The sequence below is a fragment of the Physella acuta genome, unplaced genomic scaffold, assembly GCF_028476545.2.
Source record: "Physella acuta isolate Inbredline_101_S28 unplaced genomic scaffold, ASM2847654v3 ptg000767l, whole genome shotgun sequence".
In the NCBI taxonomy this organism is placed as follows: Eukaryota; Metazoa; Mollusca; class Gastropoda; family Physidae; genus Physella; species Physella acuta.
In genome coordinates, this window is record NW_026732285.1 from 67817 (window position 1) to 87572 (window position 19756).

Below are 19756 nucleotides of genomic sequence, written 5' to 3' on the forward strand. Positions count from 1 at the left end.
ACTTATATTACCTATTTTTAAAGTGTATCTTTTTGTAAGCATACTTCTAAAAAATAAAAAATTGACCCATTTTCAAATTACCTCCTTTTAAAGCTCCCCATTAAAAATACCTGCTAAAAAACAGTTCATTTAAGAAAAACCCACCCCGTTTTAGGATTTTCAGATCGCCAGTTTTAAAAAAAACAACTTCTACATACAGAACCAAAGTGAAAGTCTAGGCCATAGCTGGGATATCCCAGTTGTTGTTGTCAACATGTTGTAGCCTTGTGACCTAGTAGGTCTCAAAACTTTGGCCCAGTAACTGGGTGCTTTCCCCTGATGAAGGATTGTCTTTTTGACAGGGATTGCCTGGTCATTTGTAGGCCCCTACTGAAACCTTATTGAAGCTTCACACACACAGAATGTATTAAATATTACCATCTAGTCCAAACTTTCCCATTGTGCTGTAGTCTACACAGATAGATATAGCAGCAAATACAACTTTCACAAAATATGATTTTCTTATACTTTGTGTTAAAATTAGAATTGTGCACTGTTGCTGTCATACTCTTTATACTGATTTTTTTTTTTAAATTATTCTTTCCAAAAATACTGAATAAAAATTAAATTTGAAAATATTTACTAACTTGGTTTTTTTTTGCCGGTATGTATTGTAAGACAATTGTGATGACCTGACAGTATGAGATATGAAGAATATAAAACTGTAATAAGATACTGGCTCTTAAAGGTTTGAAAACAAGAAACAGGCACAAGCTTCATACATGTATTCTTCTTTTAAAACCTTGCCATTTATTTTATATGGGGTGGGTTGGGAATGGGCTCTGGTATCACCTGCTATTCAACATGTAGCAAAGTTTAGCTAGGTTAGTGTCATACTTGCTTGGTCATTACAGGAAGTAATCAGGACAATGGGGGTAATTGTTAACACAGCGGTAACTGCTAACAATATATATTAGTAATAAATTGGACAATGACTTTAGCAGTGAGTGGGTAGCATACAATTCAGAAGTGTGTTGGGTTCTTATATAAAGGTGGATTGGTAACTTATGATATTGAGGTGGTTTAGTCTAAATACAGATTTGTAATTGTTTTACTATAACATCGTTTGAGCTAGGCTAGTAATACTTTAGGGGTAATTTTGTAACATTATTTTGAGGTGAACTCGTATCAAAGTATATAGAACTGGGTAAGTAACATGGATAGGTGGGTTGATACTATTTAGAGTTAGTTTAGTAACATTTAGAGGTGGATTAGTAACATTATAAAGAGGCGTCTTTCAACATGGTTTAGAGGTGTGTCTGTAACATTAGCAAGATAATTCTTTGTAATATTTATGTTACATTGGTTTATTAACTCTTTGTAAAGACTTGCATTTTATCAGTGAAGTAGGCTTCTTAAATTGTCTTGTAGTAAAATGACTTGAATTGTTCTTTTACTAAGGTGCGTTGGTATTTTAACTTGTTGTAACAAGATGTATTAATATATTTAATGTTGTTTCCTCGCAGAGTTGTGTTTGTATATTAACTTGTTGTGACAAGATTTATCAATAGATTTAATATTGTTTCCTTACAGAGGTGAGCAGTGACAGTGAAGATCAGGATGTTGTGGTACCTATGGGACGTGCATGGCAAGATTCACACGTTGGGCAGCAAGTAGCAGAGCCTATGTCAGTAAGTCAAAGTTCATATGTCACTAAAGCCTATGTCAGTAAGTCAAAGTTCATATGGCACTCACTAGAGCCTATGTCAGTAAGTCAAAGTTCATATGTCACTCACTAGAGCCTATGTCAGTAAGTCTAAGTTCATATGTCTCTAGAGCCTATGTCAGTAAGTCAAAGTTCATATGACATCATAGTTCATATGTCACTAGAGCTTATGTCAGTAAGTCAAAGTTCATATGACATCATAGCTCATATGTCACTAGAGCCTATGTCAGTAAGTCAAAGTTCAAATGTCACTTACTAGAGCCTATGTCAGTAAGTCAAAGTTCATATGTCACTCACTAGAGCCTATGTCAGTAAGTCAAAGTTCATATGTCACTCAATACAACCTATGTCAGTAAGTCAAAGTTCAAATGTCACTTACTAGAGCCTATGTCAGTAAGTCAAAGTTCATATGTCACTCACTAGAGCCTATGACAGTTAGTCAAAGTTCATATGTCACTCACTAGAGCCTATGACAGTTAGTCAAAGTTCATATGTCACTCACTAGAGCCTATGTCAGTAAGTCTAAGTTCATATGTCACTAGAGCCTATGACAGTTAGTCAAAGTTCATATGTCACTCACTAGAGCCTATGTCAGTAAGTCTAAGTTCATATGTCACTAGAGCCTATGTCAGTAAGTCAAAGTTCATATGACATCATAGCTCATATGTCACTAGAGCCTATGTCAGTAAGTCAAAGTTCATATGACATCATAGTTCATATGTCACTAGAGCTGGTGTCACTAAGTCAAAGTTCATATGACATCATAGCTCATATGTCACTAGAGCCTATGTCAGTAATCCATGACTAATTCATATTTCACTAGAGCCTTTGTAAAAAAAAAAGGTAGCTACTAAATTTAAAATAAAACATCAGTGAGTCACATCAAAGCTTAGCTATTCATAACGACCAGTAGGTCATTAAAACACTATCATTTACTCCTGACACCACTGTGCTGTTCATGTGAGCCCCTCTTGATAGCCCTCAAATATAAGAGCTGCTTGTCCTCAAATGCCTTTATCCCAGTTAATTTCCCTTTTAATTGTTTGCTTGGAAACTAGTTTAAATGAGCTTTGTAAGAGTAATATATAAGAAAAACATTTTCAGCCTCTTCATTTAATTCTGATGTGATTTTTAATGAAACAAAACTTACTGAGTCAATTGTAAATCAGCTTTATTCAAGTTTTACAATTTGTTTCAGCTGTTTGCCAAGTTGTATATTTAACCTTGGCATTCCAGATAAGGAATAGATAATTAGGACATGTTCCTTCTTTTTTTATCTGGCACCTGGGATCAGGAAGCCTAATATAAACTTGATTTGGCTGCCCGGTTTGTTTGTTCTGTTGGTTAAGTCAGTGAAGTTTTTTAACCAGCTCTGAAGTATTGGATTGACATTGTGGAAGTTAAAACTGCTGGAGTATCAGACTGCCAGTTAAAGTCATAGTCAATCCAGTTAGGTTATAGTCAATCCAGTTAGGTTATAGTCAATCCAGTTTGGTTATAGTCAATCCAGTTAGGTTATAGTCAATCCAGTTAGGTTAGAGTCAATCCAGTTAGGTTATAGTCAATCTAGTTAGGTTACAGTCAATCCAGTTAGGTTATAGTCAATCCAGTTAGGTTATAGTCAATCCAGTCAATCCAGTTAGGTTATAGTCAATCCAGTCAATCCAGTTAGGTTGCTGTCAATCCAGTTAGGTTATAGTCAATCCAGTTAGGTTATAGTCAATCCAGTTAGGTTATAGTCAATCCAGTCAATCCAGTTAGGTTGCTGTCAATCCAGTTAGGTTGCTGTCAATCCAGTTAGGTTATAGTCAATCCAGTCAATCCAGTTAGGTTATAGTCAATCCAGTTAGGTTATAGTCAATCCAGTTAGGTTATAGTCAATTCAGTTAGGTTATAGTCAATCCAGTTAGGTTATAGTCAATCCAGTTAAGTTAAAGTCAATCCAGTTAGGTTATAGTCAATCCAGTTAGGTTATAGTCAATCCAGTTAGGTTGCAGTCAATCCAGTTAGGTCACAGTCAAATTAGTTCAGTTGACTTAGATTATAGACCAGTCATTTAGGTTGCTGGAAAGCCATTGAGGCCATAGTCAATCCAGTCAGGTCATAGTAAAGCTAGTTAGGCTATAGTCAAGCCAGTTTAGATAACAGGAAAGCCAGTTTAGATAATAGGAAAGCCAGTTTAGATAACAGGAAAGCCAGTTAGGTCATGGTCAATTCAGTTAGATCTAGCTAGACTGGTCTTTATGGCTCAATAGTTAAGGATTTCTGAATACATACTAATAAATCTGAATAAAGTAGGTTTTCTTCACAGGAGAGTCTTTCCACTACCAGTTAACCCATTAATTACAAAGTCTTATACATCATAAATTTAAATAACCAACCTAATATTACAAAAATAGCAGACGAGCTATTAACATACATACTAGTATAATATTTAAATTTGCAATGTTTATCTCCTTTTTTCAGCCCAGGAAAAACTCAAGAGATGGTTATCTCAACAAACAAGGGGGGTAAGAAGTTTTCCTTCTTCAGGGAAATCCCACAAATAATGAATATTACAGATTATAAAGATTATTTAACTGTTCTTTAAATGCAAACATTTTTTTTTTAAATTAAATTTTACTGGAAAATGTATGCTGTGAACATCTGTCATGTTTGTTTCCTGTTATTCTGAATTGCTAAGAACTTTGTTTTGTTGTACAGACATAATGCCAACCGCGGTTGGAGGAGGAGATGGGTTGTGTTCAATGGAAAAAACTTAAGTTACTACACTGACAATACAGTAAGTGTAACTTGTCTCATGAGTGGCTTTTTAAATGGGGGTTGAGTGCTGTCAGTCTTAAAGTTTGTATTGGAACATTTCATGTTAACTAGCCAGTATGATCATGGTTGTGTGATCATTATTTGAACTCAGGGCTTTATTTTTCTCTGATTTACCAGCAGAAAAACAGTTTTAAAAAATATTTACTTCAGCCACTTGTAAAAATGCATTAAATATTTGAAATTATTCTTTATTCTATTTAACTTTTGGTACTTAGCAGCGTTTATGGTTTTAATATAAAAATGTATCATTATCTTCTTGTGTTATTAAGTATGGCATTTTATTTTCTAGTCACAAGTATCAATTCGCATAATACCAGTGAAATGTATGGTTAAGGTGGAGCAAGATATTAAAGTAAGTTTTTTACTTAAACAAACAAAGCTCATGTTTATCCCTTGTTACTGTCATGATTGAACAAACTATGAGCGACGGGAAAGCTGTTTCTGAAATATGACACACATATTGTATATGGTACAATACTTGTAATAGTTGTTGAGATGTAGTTCAAGTGATGAAAGAACACAGTACTGCATAAGCGCAATATCTTTATCCTGTTTCACTTTTATTTCCATGAAAGCTTGTGGTGTTTTTGTGAAACAATAAACAATGCACAGGAAATATAAATAGACATTGACAGATGTATTTTACTGGCTTTTTCTGGGCAGTTGTTGTGTATGAGTTATAATACTATGAAAGAGTCATTGAGCAACAATTAGCTGAATCTGAAATTAGATATGGTTTGTTGCAAATTTTATGCTGAGTTCAGTAGGCTCAATAATTATGTGAAAGTAAGATTCCCTTGCAGCAAGTGAAGTTGAGTTCACCTGTTTCTGTGAACATTAATTAAGAAGAAAATTTAAGTTAGTGTTGTGAAAAAGTTAACCTTTTACTTAGAATGTATCTAAACAGCAAGGAAACAATTAGATAAAATGAACTATCTATTACAGGACAGTGATTTCAGGTTCAAGCTTCACACAACACTCAAGAACAGAGTTTTCTTGTTTTGCTCTGATACACTAGGCAAGTGATACATTCGTAGGATTAAACATATCAGTACAATTTAGTTTGGTCTCAGATTAGGACTTTGTAACTCTAGTAGGATTTGGATTATCTGTAACTCTAGTAGGATTTGGATTATCTGTAACTCTAGTAGAATTTGGATTATCTGTAACTCTAGTAGGATTTGGATTATCTGTAACTCTAGTAGGATTTGGATTATCTGTAACTCTAGTAGGATTTGGATTATCTGTAACTCTAGTAGGATTTGGATTATCTGTGGCGGTAACCTTTCAAATGTCCTCCTCAGCTGATTGCCTGAATTGGGCCTTGACTTTAGAGGCAGCCATCTTTGAGTATCAGGTAAGACAAACTAATTACAGGACTACTTTTTATTTACATTTCTCTTATTTAATGTAATTTAAATACTAAGGTTAGGTTAGGTTTGCCTGTCGCACCTCCTGGGACATAGGCCGCTGACAAGACAATTTAAATACTAAGCTCAACTTATTACATTTAACTAAAATGTGTATATAATTTTTGCTATTGTCATTAAGGATGCTTGAAAAATAGTAATTAAAGAGGTGTTAAAACACAGTAATAGATGGTCAACCAGTTTTGTGAGTCAGTAGTAGGAACTGGTCAAGACATTGGTTAATCCATGATTAAAATTGTTCACAATAAAGGGATATAACTCTTTTTTAATTTGCACTGATTCAACTTTTATTATCTCAACAACACATTACAGAAACAAAAAGTTGAAGAGGCCTCACTTGAAAAGCCTGATAAAGAGGTGAGTAATGACTCCCCCCCCCCCCCCTTCCCCCTCCCTCCACCTTGTGTATTGATTGTTGGTAGACCCATGTTAAACAGATAGTATTTGGTTATGCCTTGTTTAAAATAATGTGTAATGTAAGCTTGGGGTAATGTGTAATACAAGGCTAGACCAAGATAGATCTCATTTTCTTGTGTATGTTATTCACAGGCAAGAAGCAATTTGGTTAATTAAGTCCTAATTTAGATGTATCCTTGGCCTGAAATTGTATTAAGTAATTTTTAATGCTGATGATGTACATAAAATGTAATGTAGCATGTATTTTTTCCAGGGCTTTTTTAAGATAGACAGCTTCTCAAGAAAATATTATGTCACAATCATTGGTCCAATTCTACAGTACTATCATAGTTTTGAGGTAGTTTTAACAAAAAAAATTCTGCTGGTTTTTTTGTTGTTGTTTAACAATTAGTTTTCAAGTGTTTACTAATTCTTAATTAATCAGTCTCAAAGTTAAATTTGTTCTTTTAATAACCAATCCCTAAGCAATGACTTACATTTACTTGAAGCATTGTACTTGAGAATGTAGGCTACTTTTATACTTTTTAAATTTTCAATTACTTATAATCAGTATGAATCCAATTGTTTAAACATTTGCTTTCCATCCTGTTTAGTTAATACTTGTTTAGCTATTTAGTTCTAAAAATGTGTGTCCCTTTATTAAATTATTAACTGCATTGTGAGGTATTGGACTAATCAATTTGCCTTAGATTAATGTAATTAATATGTACTAATTCATTGCCTAACTGGCATGTACAAATCTTAATCAGGAATATCAACTGGGATCTCCGATTCATCAAATTGATATGAAGCTCGCATCAGTTAAAGTGAAAGAACGTAAAAAGTTCAAACTACAATTATCGACTCATTACCATTATTTTGAGTAAGTGACCATGTCAGTTTTTTGTTTTAAAAAAAAAAAAATTCTAAATACTTTTCTTCGAATTTTAAAATAATCATCAATTAATTTCATTAAAAAAAAACTCCGACAACTTGGTTTTAGGTACAAAACTGACAACCTTGTATTCCTTCTCCACCTCCAACCTAGTGATTTATTTGATTAGATTTAGACTATGAGTCTAAATATTTAGATATTGCTAATCGACCCCTCCTTATGTTTCTAGAACTGGCTCTGCGGATCCCTCCCTGTTAGTAGCTAATAAATCTAGCATGACCTCTATTGACACATTAATTGTGCTACTGGAAATGTTTTAATTTGGTACAGTGTTTGCACTCCTAACAATGTTAATACAACCCCCATTAAGACATGTTTTGTGCTTCTAGAAATGTTTCTGTGACTCTTTACTTTGACCAATCAACTTATACATTTATTGTGCTAGTTAAATTAGCTGTGTAAAATTCACAAATATTTTTATGAACTTGTATATGATAATATTAGTCTTTTTTATGATGCTGTTTACAACCACTTAGACTGACCTTTGAGACTGACACTGAAATGCAGCAGTGGCGCATGGCAATGGAAGACTCCATTGCTGAGGGTCTGTCAGATGACACTGTCCTAGAGAAAGTCTACAACAACCTCAGTAACCGAAATTGTGCAGATTGTGGTGCACCAGGTAAGGGTATGGTTGATTATTCAGGTATTTGCATCTAGGTAGTTGCTAGATACTTTCTGTTTATTTATTCTTTCTTTTAGTATTAAAAACAATTTCACTAATTTAAGTATTCTTTGTTAGAGTGCTGGTCAAATTGTTGGCTTTATTTTATTAAATTTTAGTTTGTTTCTTTTATATTGAAATAAGTTTTTAACTTTGTTTTTCATCTCTAATTATCAAATAGTCCAGAGCTAGGCTTCTGATCTAACTTATCTTGAGTGAAAATAGACATTGTATCTGAAAATACAATATAGATCTAGATGTGGGAAGTTGAGTTTATTCATAATTTAATTAAATGTCCTGTATTTTTATAAAAATTAATTATTTTTTTTCCAGATCCCCACTGGGCTTCCATCAATCTTGGTATTGTGGTGTGTAAAAACTGTGCTGGGGTCCACAGGACGTTTGACTACAGGATATCAAAAATAAGATCTTTAAGGATGGACACCCGCGTGTGGACTCCAAGTCTTATAGAGGTGAAGTAAACCACCAGTTTAAAGCATTAAGTTTATTAAAGTATTCATTCTTCAAGATAAAGCTTTTAAAATAAAAAGTTTCAATGAGGTTTAAAAAAGTTCATGCATTTAAAATCCCTAAACCTGAAAGTTTATATAAATTATATACAAATATTATTTCAAAGAATACGCTATTTTTACAGGGCATTTTAGTATTAAGTTTGAACAGTTTTAAAACCATTGAGATAGCATGTTGATGAGCTGAGTATGACAGAAAAGTAAAAATGTTTACCAATAATCATTTTAGCATCATTTTATGGCTGAATCTTTCAGATGAGTTAGAGACATTTAGCTAAACATTTATAAATTGATACACTTTGTTAAGGATATTTTTTTTTCAACTATGTACTTTGGTGTAGATATTCTTATTTACCCCTTTAAAAATTTTAATTTTTTAAATTAGGCTTGTTTAATTTAGTTCTGATAAAGTGTAACCTTTTGTTCCACAGCTGATGGTAACTATTGGCAATGCCAATGCTAATGCCTTCTGGGAGTTCCAGCTGCCAGATGGTGTTAAAGCGGACCCAGCAGATACCATGGACAAAAGGAAAGAGTACATTACAAAGAAATATATTGGGAAGAAGTTTAGTAACCTTCATGCGTTGTGCAGCATGGGGTCAGCAGCACTTGGCAAGGTAATCTCTCTTTAAAGATTCACCTTTTTTGCCTTAACGGAAGGGTCATAACTTTACCATAAACAGATGTTTTGTCATGAAACAATTTAATTTAAAAAAAGCTTTTAAATTTGTCTAATTTTAAAATGAAAAATAAATTTTTAAAAAAAGTACATATTATGTTAAAATTTTGTTTTATAAGATATTTTTTAAAGTTAATCAGATACAAAAATCACCAAGTTACAGCATTAATGTTTCTTACTTGTCTTTTTTTTTGTCAACAAAGTAATGAATTATCTTTGAAAAAAAAATGTTCACATTTGACTAACAAATACTAAATGGTTGTAAAAATATTTTTCCAATCACTCTAATGTTAGTATTTTTAAAAACATAAAAAAAAAACTAAATGAAAACTTTGATTTGCTCTAAAAAATTTTTTTAAAAATGATGAAATGCTGTAAAATAAATTAAATACTAATGTGGCTTTCAGTTTTTTAATGTAGCCTTATTGTTGTATGTTACTTTTATGAGACTTTAGTAAAACAACTTTTTTTTTAAAATTGATTATTATGACTACAATTTTTATATGCAACAAATGTTTAAAAGAACTGTTGTGCCATAAAATATGCCAGTGAAGTAACAGTTGCATGTCTTGTAGGAACTTGTGAGCACAGCCAGCAGTGACAATGTTCTGGAGACGATGAAGATCTTATTTTCTGGAGCAGATGTAAGTCAGCTCATTCTAATTGTATTTACATACTGTACTGGTGATCTTTTATTTATTTCTAACTAGGCATACTGCCTAGCTTCGCTTAGGTTTTTAAAAGGCATTTGAGAATTTGAATACTTAATTATTTAGCGATGGATTGGGTGTGGAGTGCTTTAATAAGTTTAATAAGTTTAATTTAAACAGTAATGCTAACTTTAGAAAAAATGTTTTTGTTAGTCATTTACATGCAGATTCAAAGCGAATTTTTGGAAAGTACGCAATGTATAGCTAAAATGGAATTAGAACTACACAGGTTTCATGAACAGTATATCTCATAGTTTATATTACATTGCCTTTGAAATTAATTAATTAATTTAATTAACATACTTAACTAAATTAACAACTTAATTTTGTACTAAAACAAATGCTATACTTCGTCATTTTCTGTTTCTGTTTAAAATAGTATACAATTATTTGAAAAATAATAATTTTAAAAACGTTACCTCCCTTGAAAACTGAACGTATGACGTATGTCATTGTTTACTTATATTGTTTGCTTATATAAGAAATTACGTTATATGAACATATTTAACGACTATAATGGCTGTTTCCGACGGGAATAAAGTTTTTTTGTTACCCTCCAGGGTCGGTCTACGACGTCACATAATATTAAGGGGATCGTTCGTCAATTTATTTATATATATATATATCTCATATAATGAGAATTTCACTCAAGACCATCTTTTAGCCCTCGTCGAGGGCTTTGAGTCTGACCAACAGTTTTTCCATACGGCCTAGTCATCTATAGTAGTGTATGCAAAAACTTAGCATGATGTACAGACATTAAGTAACCTAAAAATTGTGTTAAAATTTCCCTGTTTTTCCCCTAAAATACAAAGATTATATAGGGAAATACAACTGGTCAGTTTTGACCGCTTTACGAAGTTTTCCCAGATATGCCGTGTTTTTTATGACACCCCTAGGTGTTCTTCTACCACCTCACAAAATATCAAGGGGGGTCGTCGGAGGAATTTTTTTTTCGTAATAGAGCTCATATAAAGAGAATTTCACTCGCGGTCACTTTTTAGCCCTCGTCGAGGGCTTTGAGTGTAACCGACAGATTTCTCTAAAGGTCAAGCCATTTACCTATAAGCATGCCAAAACTGAGCCAGATGTAAAGAGCGTAAGTGCCATAAAATCCGTTTTGAAATGACCCTCTGTTTTCCCCATAAAATACAAAGATTATATAGGGAAATACGACTGGTCAGTTTTGACCCATTTCCCGATTTTTCCCGGACATGGCGAGTTTTTTGTGACACCCCAAGGTGTTCTCCTACCACCTCAGAAAATTTCAAGGGGGGTCGTCGGAGGAATTTTTTTTTCGTAATAGAGCTCATATAAAGAGAATTTCACTCGCGGTCACTTTTTAGCCCTCGTCGAGGGCTTTGAGTGTAACCGACAGTTTTCCCTAAAGGTCAACCCATTGACCTAGGAGCATGCAAAAAATTAGCCAGATATACTGAGCTTAAGTACCCTAAAGTCTGCGTTGAAATGACCCTCTGTTTTTCCCATAAAATACAAAGATTATATAGGGAAATACAACTGGTCAGTTTTGACCGCTTTACGAAGTTTTCCCAGATATGCCGAGTTTTTTGTGACACCCCAAGGTGTTCTCCTACCACCTCAGAAAATTTCAAGGGGGGTCGTCGGAGGAATTTTTTTTTCGTAATAGAGCTCATATAAAGAGAATTTCACTCGCGGTCACATTTTAGCCCTCGTCGAGGGCTTTGAGTGTAACCGACAGATTTCTCTAAAGGTCAAGCCATTTACCTATAAGCATGCCAAAACTGAGCCAGATGTAAAGAGCGTAAGTGCCATAAAATCCGTTTTGAAATGACCCTCTGTTTTCCCCATAAAATACAAAGATTATATAGGGAAATACGACTGGTCAGTTTTGACCCATTTCCCGATTTTTCCCGGACATGGCGAGTTTTTTGTGACACCCCAAGGTGTTCTTCTACCACCTCACAAAATATCAAGGGGGGTCGTCGGAGGAATTTTTTTTTCGTAATAGAGCTCATATAAAGAGAATTTCACTCGCGGTCACATTTTAGCCCTCGTCGAGGGCTTTGAGTGAAACCGACAGTTTTCCCTAAAGGACAACCCATTGACCTAGGAGCATGCAAAAAATTAGCCAGATATACTGAGCTTAAGTACCCTAAAGTCTGCGTTGAAATGACCCTCTGTTTTTCCCATAAAATACAAAGATTATATAGGGAAATACAACTGGTCAGTTTTGACCGCTTTACGAAGTTTTCCCAGATATGCCGAGTTTTTTGTGACACCCCTAGGTGTTCTTCTACCACCTCACAAAATATCAAGGGGGGTCGTCGGAGGAATTTTTTTTTCGTAATAGAGCTCATATAAAGAGAATTTCACTCGCGGTCACATTTTAGCCCTCGTCGAGGGCTTTGAGTGAAACCGACAGTTTTCCCTAAAGGTCAACCCATTGACCTAGGAGCATGCAAAAAATTAGCCAGATATACTGAGCTTAAGTACCCTAAAGTCTGCGTTGAAATGACCCTCTGTTTTTCCCATAAAATACAAAGATTATATAGGGAAATACAACTGGTCAGTTTTGACCGCTTTACGAAGTTTTCCCAGATATGCCGAGTTTTTTGTGACACCCCAAGGTGTTCTCCTACCACCTCAGAAAATTTCAAGGGGGGTCGTCGGAGGAATTTTTTTTTCGTAATAGAGCTCATATAAAGAGAATTTCACTCGCGGTCACTTTTTAGCCCTCGTCGAGGGCTTTGAGTGTAACCGACAGTTTTCCCTAAAGGTCAACCCATTGACCTAGGAGCATGCAAAAAATTAGCCAGATATACTGAGCTTAAGTACCCTAAAGTCTGCGTTGAAATGACCCTCTGTTTTTCCCATAAAATACAAAGATTATATAGGGAAATACAACTGGTCAGTTTTGACCGCTTTACGAAGTTTTCCCAGATATGCCGAGTTTTTTGTGACACCCCAAGGTGTTCTCCTACCACCTCAGAAAATTTCAAGGGGGGTCGTCGGAGGAATTTTTTTTTCGTAATAGAGCTCATATAAAGAGAATTTCACTCGCGGTCACTTTTTAGCCCTCGTCGAGGGCTTTGAGTGTAACCGACAGTTTTCCCTAAAGGTCAAGCCATTGACCTAGGAGCATGCAAAAAATTAGCCAGATATACTGAGCTTAAGTACCCTAAAGTCTGCGTTGAAATGACCCTCTGTTTTTCCCATAAAATACAAAGATTATATAGGGAAATACAACTGGTCAGTTTTGACCGCTTTACGAAGTTTTCCCAGAAATGCCGAGTTTTTTGTGACACCCCAAGGTGTTCTCCTACCACCTCAGAAAATTTCAAGGGGGGTCGTCGGAGGAATTTTTTTTTCGTAATAGAGCTCATATAAAGAGAATTTCACTCGCGGTCACTTTTTAGCCCTCGTCGAGTGCTTTGAGTGTAACCGACAGTTTTCCCTAAAGGTCAAGCCATTTACCTATAAGCATGCCAAAACTGAGCCACATGTAAAGAGAGTAAGTGCCATAAAATCCGTTTTGAAATGACCCTCTGTTTTCCCCATAAAATACAAAGATTATATAGGGAAATACGACTGGTCAGTTTTGACCCATTTCCCGATTTTTCCCGGACATGGCGAGTTTTTTGTGACACCCCAAGGCGTTCTCCTACCACCTCACAAAATATCAAGGGGGGTCGTCGGAGGAATTTTTTTTTCGTAATAGAGCTCATATAAAGAGAATTTCACTCGCGGTCACATTTTAGCCCTCGTCGAGGGCTTTGAGTGAAACCGACAGTTTTCCCTAAAGGTCAACCCATTGACCTAGGAGCATGCAAAAAATTAGCCAGATATACTGAGCTTAAGTACCCTAAAGTCTGCGTTGAAATGACCCTCTGTTTTTCCCATAAAATACAAAGATTATATAGGGAAATACAACTGGTCAGTTTTGACCGCTTTACGAAGTTTTCCCAGATATGCCGAGTTTTTTGTGACACCCCAAGGTGTTCTCCTACCACCTCAGAAAATTTCAAGGGGGGTCGTCGGAGGAATTTTTTTTTCGTAATAGAGCTCATATAAAGAGAATTTCACTCGCGGTCACTTTTTAGCCCTCGTCGAGGGCTTTGAGTGTAACCGACAGTTTTCCCTAAAGGTCAACCCATTGACCTAGGAGCATGCAAAAAATTAGCCAGATATACTGAGCTTAAGTACCCTAAAGTCTGCGTTGAAATGACCCTCTGTTTTTCCCATAAAATACAAAGATTATATAGGGAAATACAACTGGTCAGTTTTGACCGCTTTACGAAGTTTTCCCAGATATGCCGAGTTTTTTGTGACACCCCAAGGTGTTCTCCTACCACCTCAGAAAATTTCAAGGGGGGTCGTCGGAGGAATTTTTTTTTCGTAATAGAGCTCATATAAAGAGAATTTCACTCGCGGTCACTTTTTAGCCCTCGTCGAGGGCTTTGAGTGTAACCGACAGTTTTCCCTAAAGGTCAAGCCATTGACCTAGGAGCATGCAAAAAATTAGCCAGATATACTGAGCTTAAGTACCCTAAAGTCTGCGTTGAAATGACCCTCTGTTTTTCCCATAAAATACAAAGATTATATAGGGAAATACAACTGGTCAGTTTTGACCGCTTTACGAAGTTTTCCCAGAAATGCCGAGTTTTTTGTGACACCCCAAGGTGTTCTCCTACCACCTCAGAAAATTTCAAGGGGGGTCGTCGGAGGAATTTTTTTTTCGTAATAGAGCTCATATAAAGAGAATTTCACTCGCGGTCACTTTTTAGCCCTCGTCGAGTGCTTTGAGTGTAACCGACAGTTTTCCCTAAAGGTCAAGCCATTTACCTATAAGCATGCCAAAACTGAGCCACATGTAAAGAGAGTAAGTGCCATAAAATCCGTTTTGAAATGACCCTCTGTTTTCCCCATAAAATACAAAGATTATATAGGGAAATACGACTGGTCAGTTTTGACCCATTTCCCGATTTTTCCCGGACATGGCGAGTTTTTTGTGACACCCCAAGGCGTTCTCCTACCACCTCACAAAATATCAAGGGGGGTCGTCGGAGGAAATTTTTTTTCGTAATAGAGCTCATATAAAGAGAATTTCACTCGCGGTCACTTTTTAGCCCTCGTCGAAGGCTTTGAGTAAGACCGACAGGTCTGCCCTACGGTCAAGCCATTTACCTATAAACATGCCAAAAATTAGCCAGATGTAAACAGGGTAAGTGCCTTAAAATCCGTTTTGAAATGACCCTCTGTTTTTCCCATAAAATACAAAGATTATATAGGGAAATACGACTGGTCAGTTTTGACCCATTTCCCGATTTTTCCCGGACATGGCGAGTTTTTTGTGACACCCCAAGGTGTTCTCCTACCACCTCACAAAATTTCAAGGGGGGTCGTCGGAGGAAATTTTTTTTCGTAATATAGCCCATATAAGGCGCCGGTCAGTCGAGGTCAGTTTTGACCCCTTCTCCGTAGACTTTTCGGCCAACCGTCACCGGCCTTCGTGTTCTATCGCCTGAAGGCACCATCGTGCCAAATTTGACGCGCCTGCGGCGCCGGGAAGTGCCCTATCGGGCACTTGACCACTTTGCTTTATATATATAGATATAGAATGAACACCTGGATTTAAAGAAATGTTTTATTTTCTTTTGTAGGTCCTGTTTAGAGTAGGCACTGGTCAGACAGGTATGATTTCTGTTTAATACTAATTATTAAAATAATAATTTACTGAAATTTTAAAGAATAATTAATTATTAGTGTTTTCATAAGTATATGTAATATAAAATAAGCAATTATTTTAATTTTCTATTTAACCAGCATATGATGTTGCTAAAGAGAATGGCCAGCGTCTGATTATGGTAAGCATTTTTACAAGGTTTCATATCAAAATTATTTGATTCTAATGTTTGATATGTCTTATTCTCATTTTAGTTCTTGAGAACAATTTAAAAACAACTGTAACAATATTGCTCACTTTTTCCCAGGAACTATTGTACCAGAATAGTGGTGATCGTAAGTTGCTCCTTTGTTTTTCTTCAATATCATAAAATGATACTTAAGTGCTCTTTAAAATATTTATATTGATAGTTCATACATAGTAAACTCTTTGGTACAAGTGCATGATAAAAGTGTTCAAGTACGCTGGTTCATTTTGGCATTAAAATTAATACATTTAATACTATCTGAAATAAGATTTTAAAAATTAATATTTTATGTGAAAAAATGTCTGTTTTACTTGGTGGATGTTAGGAAGTTTGCTTAATTAAATACTTCACTTTTCTTAAAATTTCATTTGATTATTTTTTTTACACAAATCAAATATTACAAATAGCCTACATCTTGACAAAAAATTAAGGCAATTTTATTTAACTTTAAAAAAAAATGTATCTCTCTTGTTAATTCCAGCTCAGTCGCAAGTAGAGAACACCAGAGATGAGGTAAAAGAAAAATTATCTCTTCATTAGTCAATGTGAATAGTGTTTTTTTAATAAAGTGTTTCAATTTTTTTCTCTTGCGATTTTTTTTCGATATCTATGCTAAGGCCTTATTGTGTTTATAAAGTTCCTTTTTAGACCTAGTGGTTGATTGGGCAGATGAAGTAGAGTTCATTGACTTCATTACCTTGGCATACAAAGGGATAGTGTGGTTAGCACTTTGCCCAGCCACCTTTACTTTCCCCAAAGACCACAACATCCCATATTGTGTTTATACTATTCTTTTACTGTGTTTGTTTATGATCAAAAATGTGATTAGTAGTTGTTTGATGTTTTTTTAAAGTATTGATGCAGCTGTTTCAGTTGATTAACTTTCCTCAATCACATTTTTTTTCTGTGGCACAGAATCGACTACGTGAAGATATTAGAATGCAAGGATATCTGAACAAGCCTGGTCCTAATGGCAGAAGTAAATACATTTTCATATCTTAAACAGAAGTTTTATAAAACAACATAGCAGTAAAGTTATGATTTGACTCCTTGTTGGTTAGGATTAGGATTGGGCTAACCATGATTAAAAGTTGGCTGGGTGTGAATAAAGTTTGACCCACATTGAGGCTAAATGAAAAAAACATTCATTGCCACTAAGGTTTTGGTAATGAAAAGATATGCAAACAACTTTTAGAAACAATGAAATTTTTTTTTTTCAATTCATGTCTTCTTTAGATTAGAAAGGACAATAGAAAAATATTATTCTTGGAAAAAAAATCATTTTATAATGTGTACATAAATTGATTTCCATAAGTTTAATTAAACCCTCTTTTGTGTCTAATCTCTAACCAATACCTGAGACCAAAGCATTAATTTGTTTTGGTACTCATAACACATTATTTATATAACACTTCTGTAATTTTACATTAGCTATAAATGTCCATACTTTTTCTTATGATTTTAGAGCTTTAAATAAATACATCTGTTGCCTTTAGAGATTTTGGCTACAATTTGATTTGTTGTTTCAGCTTTTGAGAAGAGATGGTGTTTACTGGAGCATGGCTGTCTGACGTACTACCTAAATGAGAAAGTAAGTGCTTCACAATTCTTCAGTCTGTATCTTTTGAAGGCATAATTCAACCAATAAAATGCCCAGCTGCCATTTCTTAAATCAGATCTAGGCCCTGCATTAAAACAGAATGTTCTTGTAAAATCCAATAATATTTGAACTGGGAATTCACCAGATTTTTTTAAAGTGTAGCTATATTTATCAACCTGGTGGTAAATAAGGCAGATGAGTTCACGTTTCTAGACCTTCTGGTTAAAAATGTCATGCTAATTATGTAATATACTAAATTATATACTTTAAAAGATAGACCTTAATTTCATTGGTAACTTGTTTACAGATTGAAAAGCTATCAAGAATGTTAATATAAGTTTTCTCTGACAATTTTTTTCTGTTCGACCAGAGTACAACATTCAAAGGTTCAATAGATAGAAAAGACATGTACATGATCCAGGCTATAGAGTCTGACAGGTAAGTTAACTTTTAAGTGTAGAGAACTCTGGTTTGAAAGAAGACCCAAGGATCATGTTAAATTTGTGCTGAAAAGTGAAAGACTGGAAACACTAGTAATCTTAGATACAGGAGACATCAAACATCTGACTATACTAATGATTAGTTTTGTTTTAGTTTAATAGTCTGGGCCTGAGTTAATGGGTAGCTTTGAGGATATGTGGTTGAAGGATGTTATGTATTGGTGTGCAGTTAGCATAATGTAAACATTAGTACTGTTATGTTAATGATGTGACACTAAGGTTTTAAGAAGCTAATTGAAATATTCAACCCAACAATAGCTGTTCTAAAATTAAATAAACATAAAGGGGGTTAACCATTGGAGTACTACATTGTTGTAATTGTTAAGATAAAACGTTTGAAATAAGGCTTTAACATTAAGTAAAAGTAATCAGCCTGATGACTATCTTATGTAAAAAGTAATTTTAAATATAGCTTTTATGTTAAATATATGGGACGAAGTGGTCTAGCGGTAGAGAGCTGGACTGCTAACCCGTAAGTCTAGAGTTCGAATCCGGGTTCAAGGCAGTAGACTGTCCCTGAGTCACCCAACTCTGATGGGTACCTAACTCACGTTAGGGAAAGTAAAGGCGGCTGGGCATAGTGTTAACCACACTATCTTTTCATATGCCGAGGTCACGGAAACAAGTGAACTCTACTTCACTTGCCCCATAGACCGTCAGGTTTGAAAGGGAAACTTTTCTTATGTTAAATATCTTGTTAAAATATATTTCTGTTTTTGGTGACAGGATTGGATATCATTTTGAGCTGGGTACTTGTATGAAAGAAAACAGAACTTTTATATTTTCATCTGACTGTAAAGAAGATGCTGGTGATTGGATTCGTACTATTGCTAAGGTGAGAAGTATAACAGGTTACACTGGGCTAAGGTGAGAAGTATGACAAGATACAATGGGCTGATGTAAAATCAAGTTGGCCTATGTGTTTCTTTTGTTCTTGTTGCTGTGTGGAGTAGTGGGCAGTCAGTGTGATGATAGCCCTAAGGCAGCATTTTGATTCGTACTATTGCTAAGGTGAGACGTATGACAAGTTACACTGGGCTGATGTAAAAAATCAATTAGGCCTATATGTCAAAGGCGTAGCGAGGGGTGGGGGGGGGGGGGGGGGACGACATATGTCCCCGAGCGCCGACCTTAGGGGGAGCCAAAATGGGTTGGAAAAACAAATTGAAAGTTTGAGGGGGGTGCAAATCAAAAGTTTGAGGGGGGGGGGGGGTTGCAAATCAAAAGTCTGAGGGGGGGGGGGGTGCAAATTGAAAGTTTGTCCCTGGGCGCCGGGAAGGGTCGCTATGCCTCTGCTAAATGTTCCTTTGTTATTGTTGCTGTGTGGAGTAGTGGGCAGTCAATTTAATGATAGCTCTAAGGCAGAAACAAATGATAATTCTCACTCAAATATCAAACTGCTGTGTAAAAACTGTTATCTTTCATTCCAACAGGGAAGTTAAACAAAGACACAAATAACTGAGGTTTAATCATCAGGCTAAAAAAAAAATTTTTAAATAAGTGATAAAGAAAACTTAGATTGGATGATTAGAGCTTGATAGGCATTTTATTAGAGTTAAGATTTTATATGATAGGTTTTTATGTTTGTGGTTTTTTTATTTTTTTTTTGGTTATCTGATTTTACTAATAATTTTTAAAATTCTAGCTGATGGCCCCAGTAGCTGTGATGGAAAATGTAGGAATGATTGACATCAAGTTTGCAGGAATAGCTTATCTCAGAGAGTCATTGAGTGAAGTTTGTACACATTTCTTTTCTTTATTAACCCCCCCCCCCCCCCCTCCCATGTCCTAATGTCATTTTTGCACTTTTAATATATCTCACTGGTTAAAAAGCCATGCTGAACTAATGATA

The 19756-nt window shown here is 35.1% G+C and overlaps 1 protein-coding gene across 9 annotated transcripts in view; it reads left to right on the forward strand.

Annotated features, from left to right (window-relative positions):
• The window catches only part of LOC131950477 (arf-GAP with Rho-GAP domain, ANK repeat and PH domain-containing protein 2), a 45734-nt gene that overhangs the window by 17457 nt on the left and 8521 nt on the right, over positions 1–19756 (forward strand). For all 9 annotated transcript variants that reach the window (XM_059312648.1, XM_059312649.1, XM_059312650.1 and 6 more), the window contains 22 exons: positions 1573–1670; positions 4172–4215; positions 4409–4487; positions 4818–4880; positions 5474–5546; positions 5833–5885; positions 6271–6315; positions 6629–6712; positions 7125–7237; positions 7786–7931; positions 8307–8446; positions 8935–9120; positions 9758–9826; positions 15535–15565; positions 15698–15738; positions 15865–15892; positions 16286–16317; positions 16720–16783; positions 17334–17395; positions 17775–17842; positions 18631–18739; positions 19550–19639. In XM_059312648.1, coding sequence (XP_059168631.1) covers positions 1573–1670; positions 4172–4215; positions 4409–4487; positions 4818–4880; positions 5474–5546; positions 5833–5885; positions 6271–6315; positions 6629–6712; positions 7125–7237; positions 7786–7931; positions 8307–8446; positions 8935–9120; positions 9758–9826; positions 15535–15565; positions 15698–15738; positions 15865–15892; positions 16286–16317; positions 16720–16783; positions 17334–17395; positions 17775–17842; positions 18631–18739; positions 19550–19639 — 1718 coding nt within the window. The remainder of the gene's footprint in view (positions 1–1572; positions 1671–4171; positions 4216–4408; positions 4488–4817; positions 4881–5473; positions 5547–5832; positions 5886–6270; positions 6316–6628; positions 6713–7124; positions 7238–7785; positions 7932–8306; positions 8447–8934; positions 9121–9757; positions 9827–15534; positions 15566–15697; positions 15739–15864; positions 15893–16285; positions 16318–16719; positions 16784–17333; positions 17396–17774; positions 17843–18630; positions 18740–19549; positions 19640–19756) is intronic.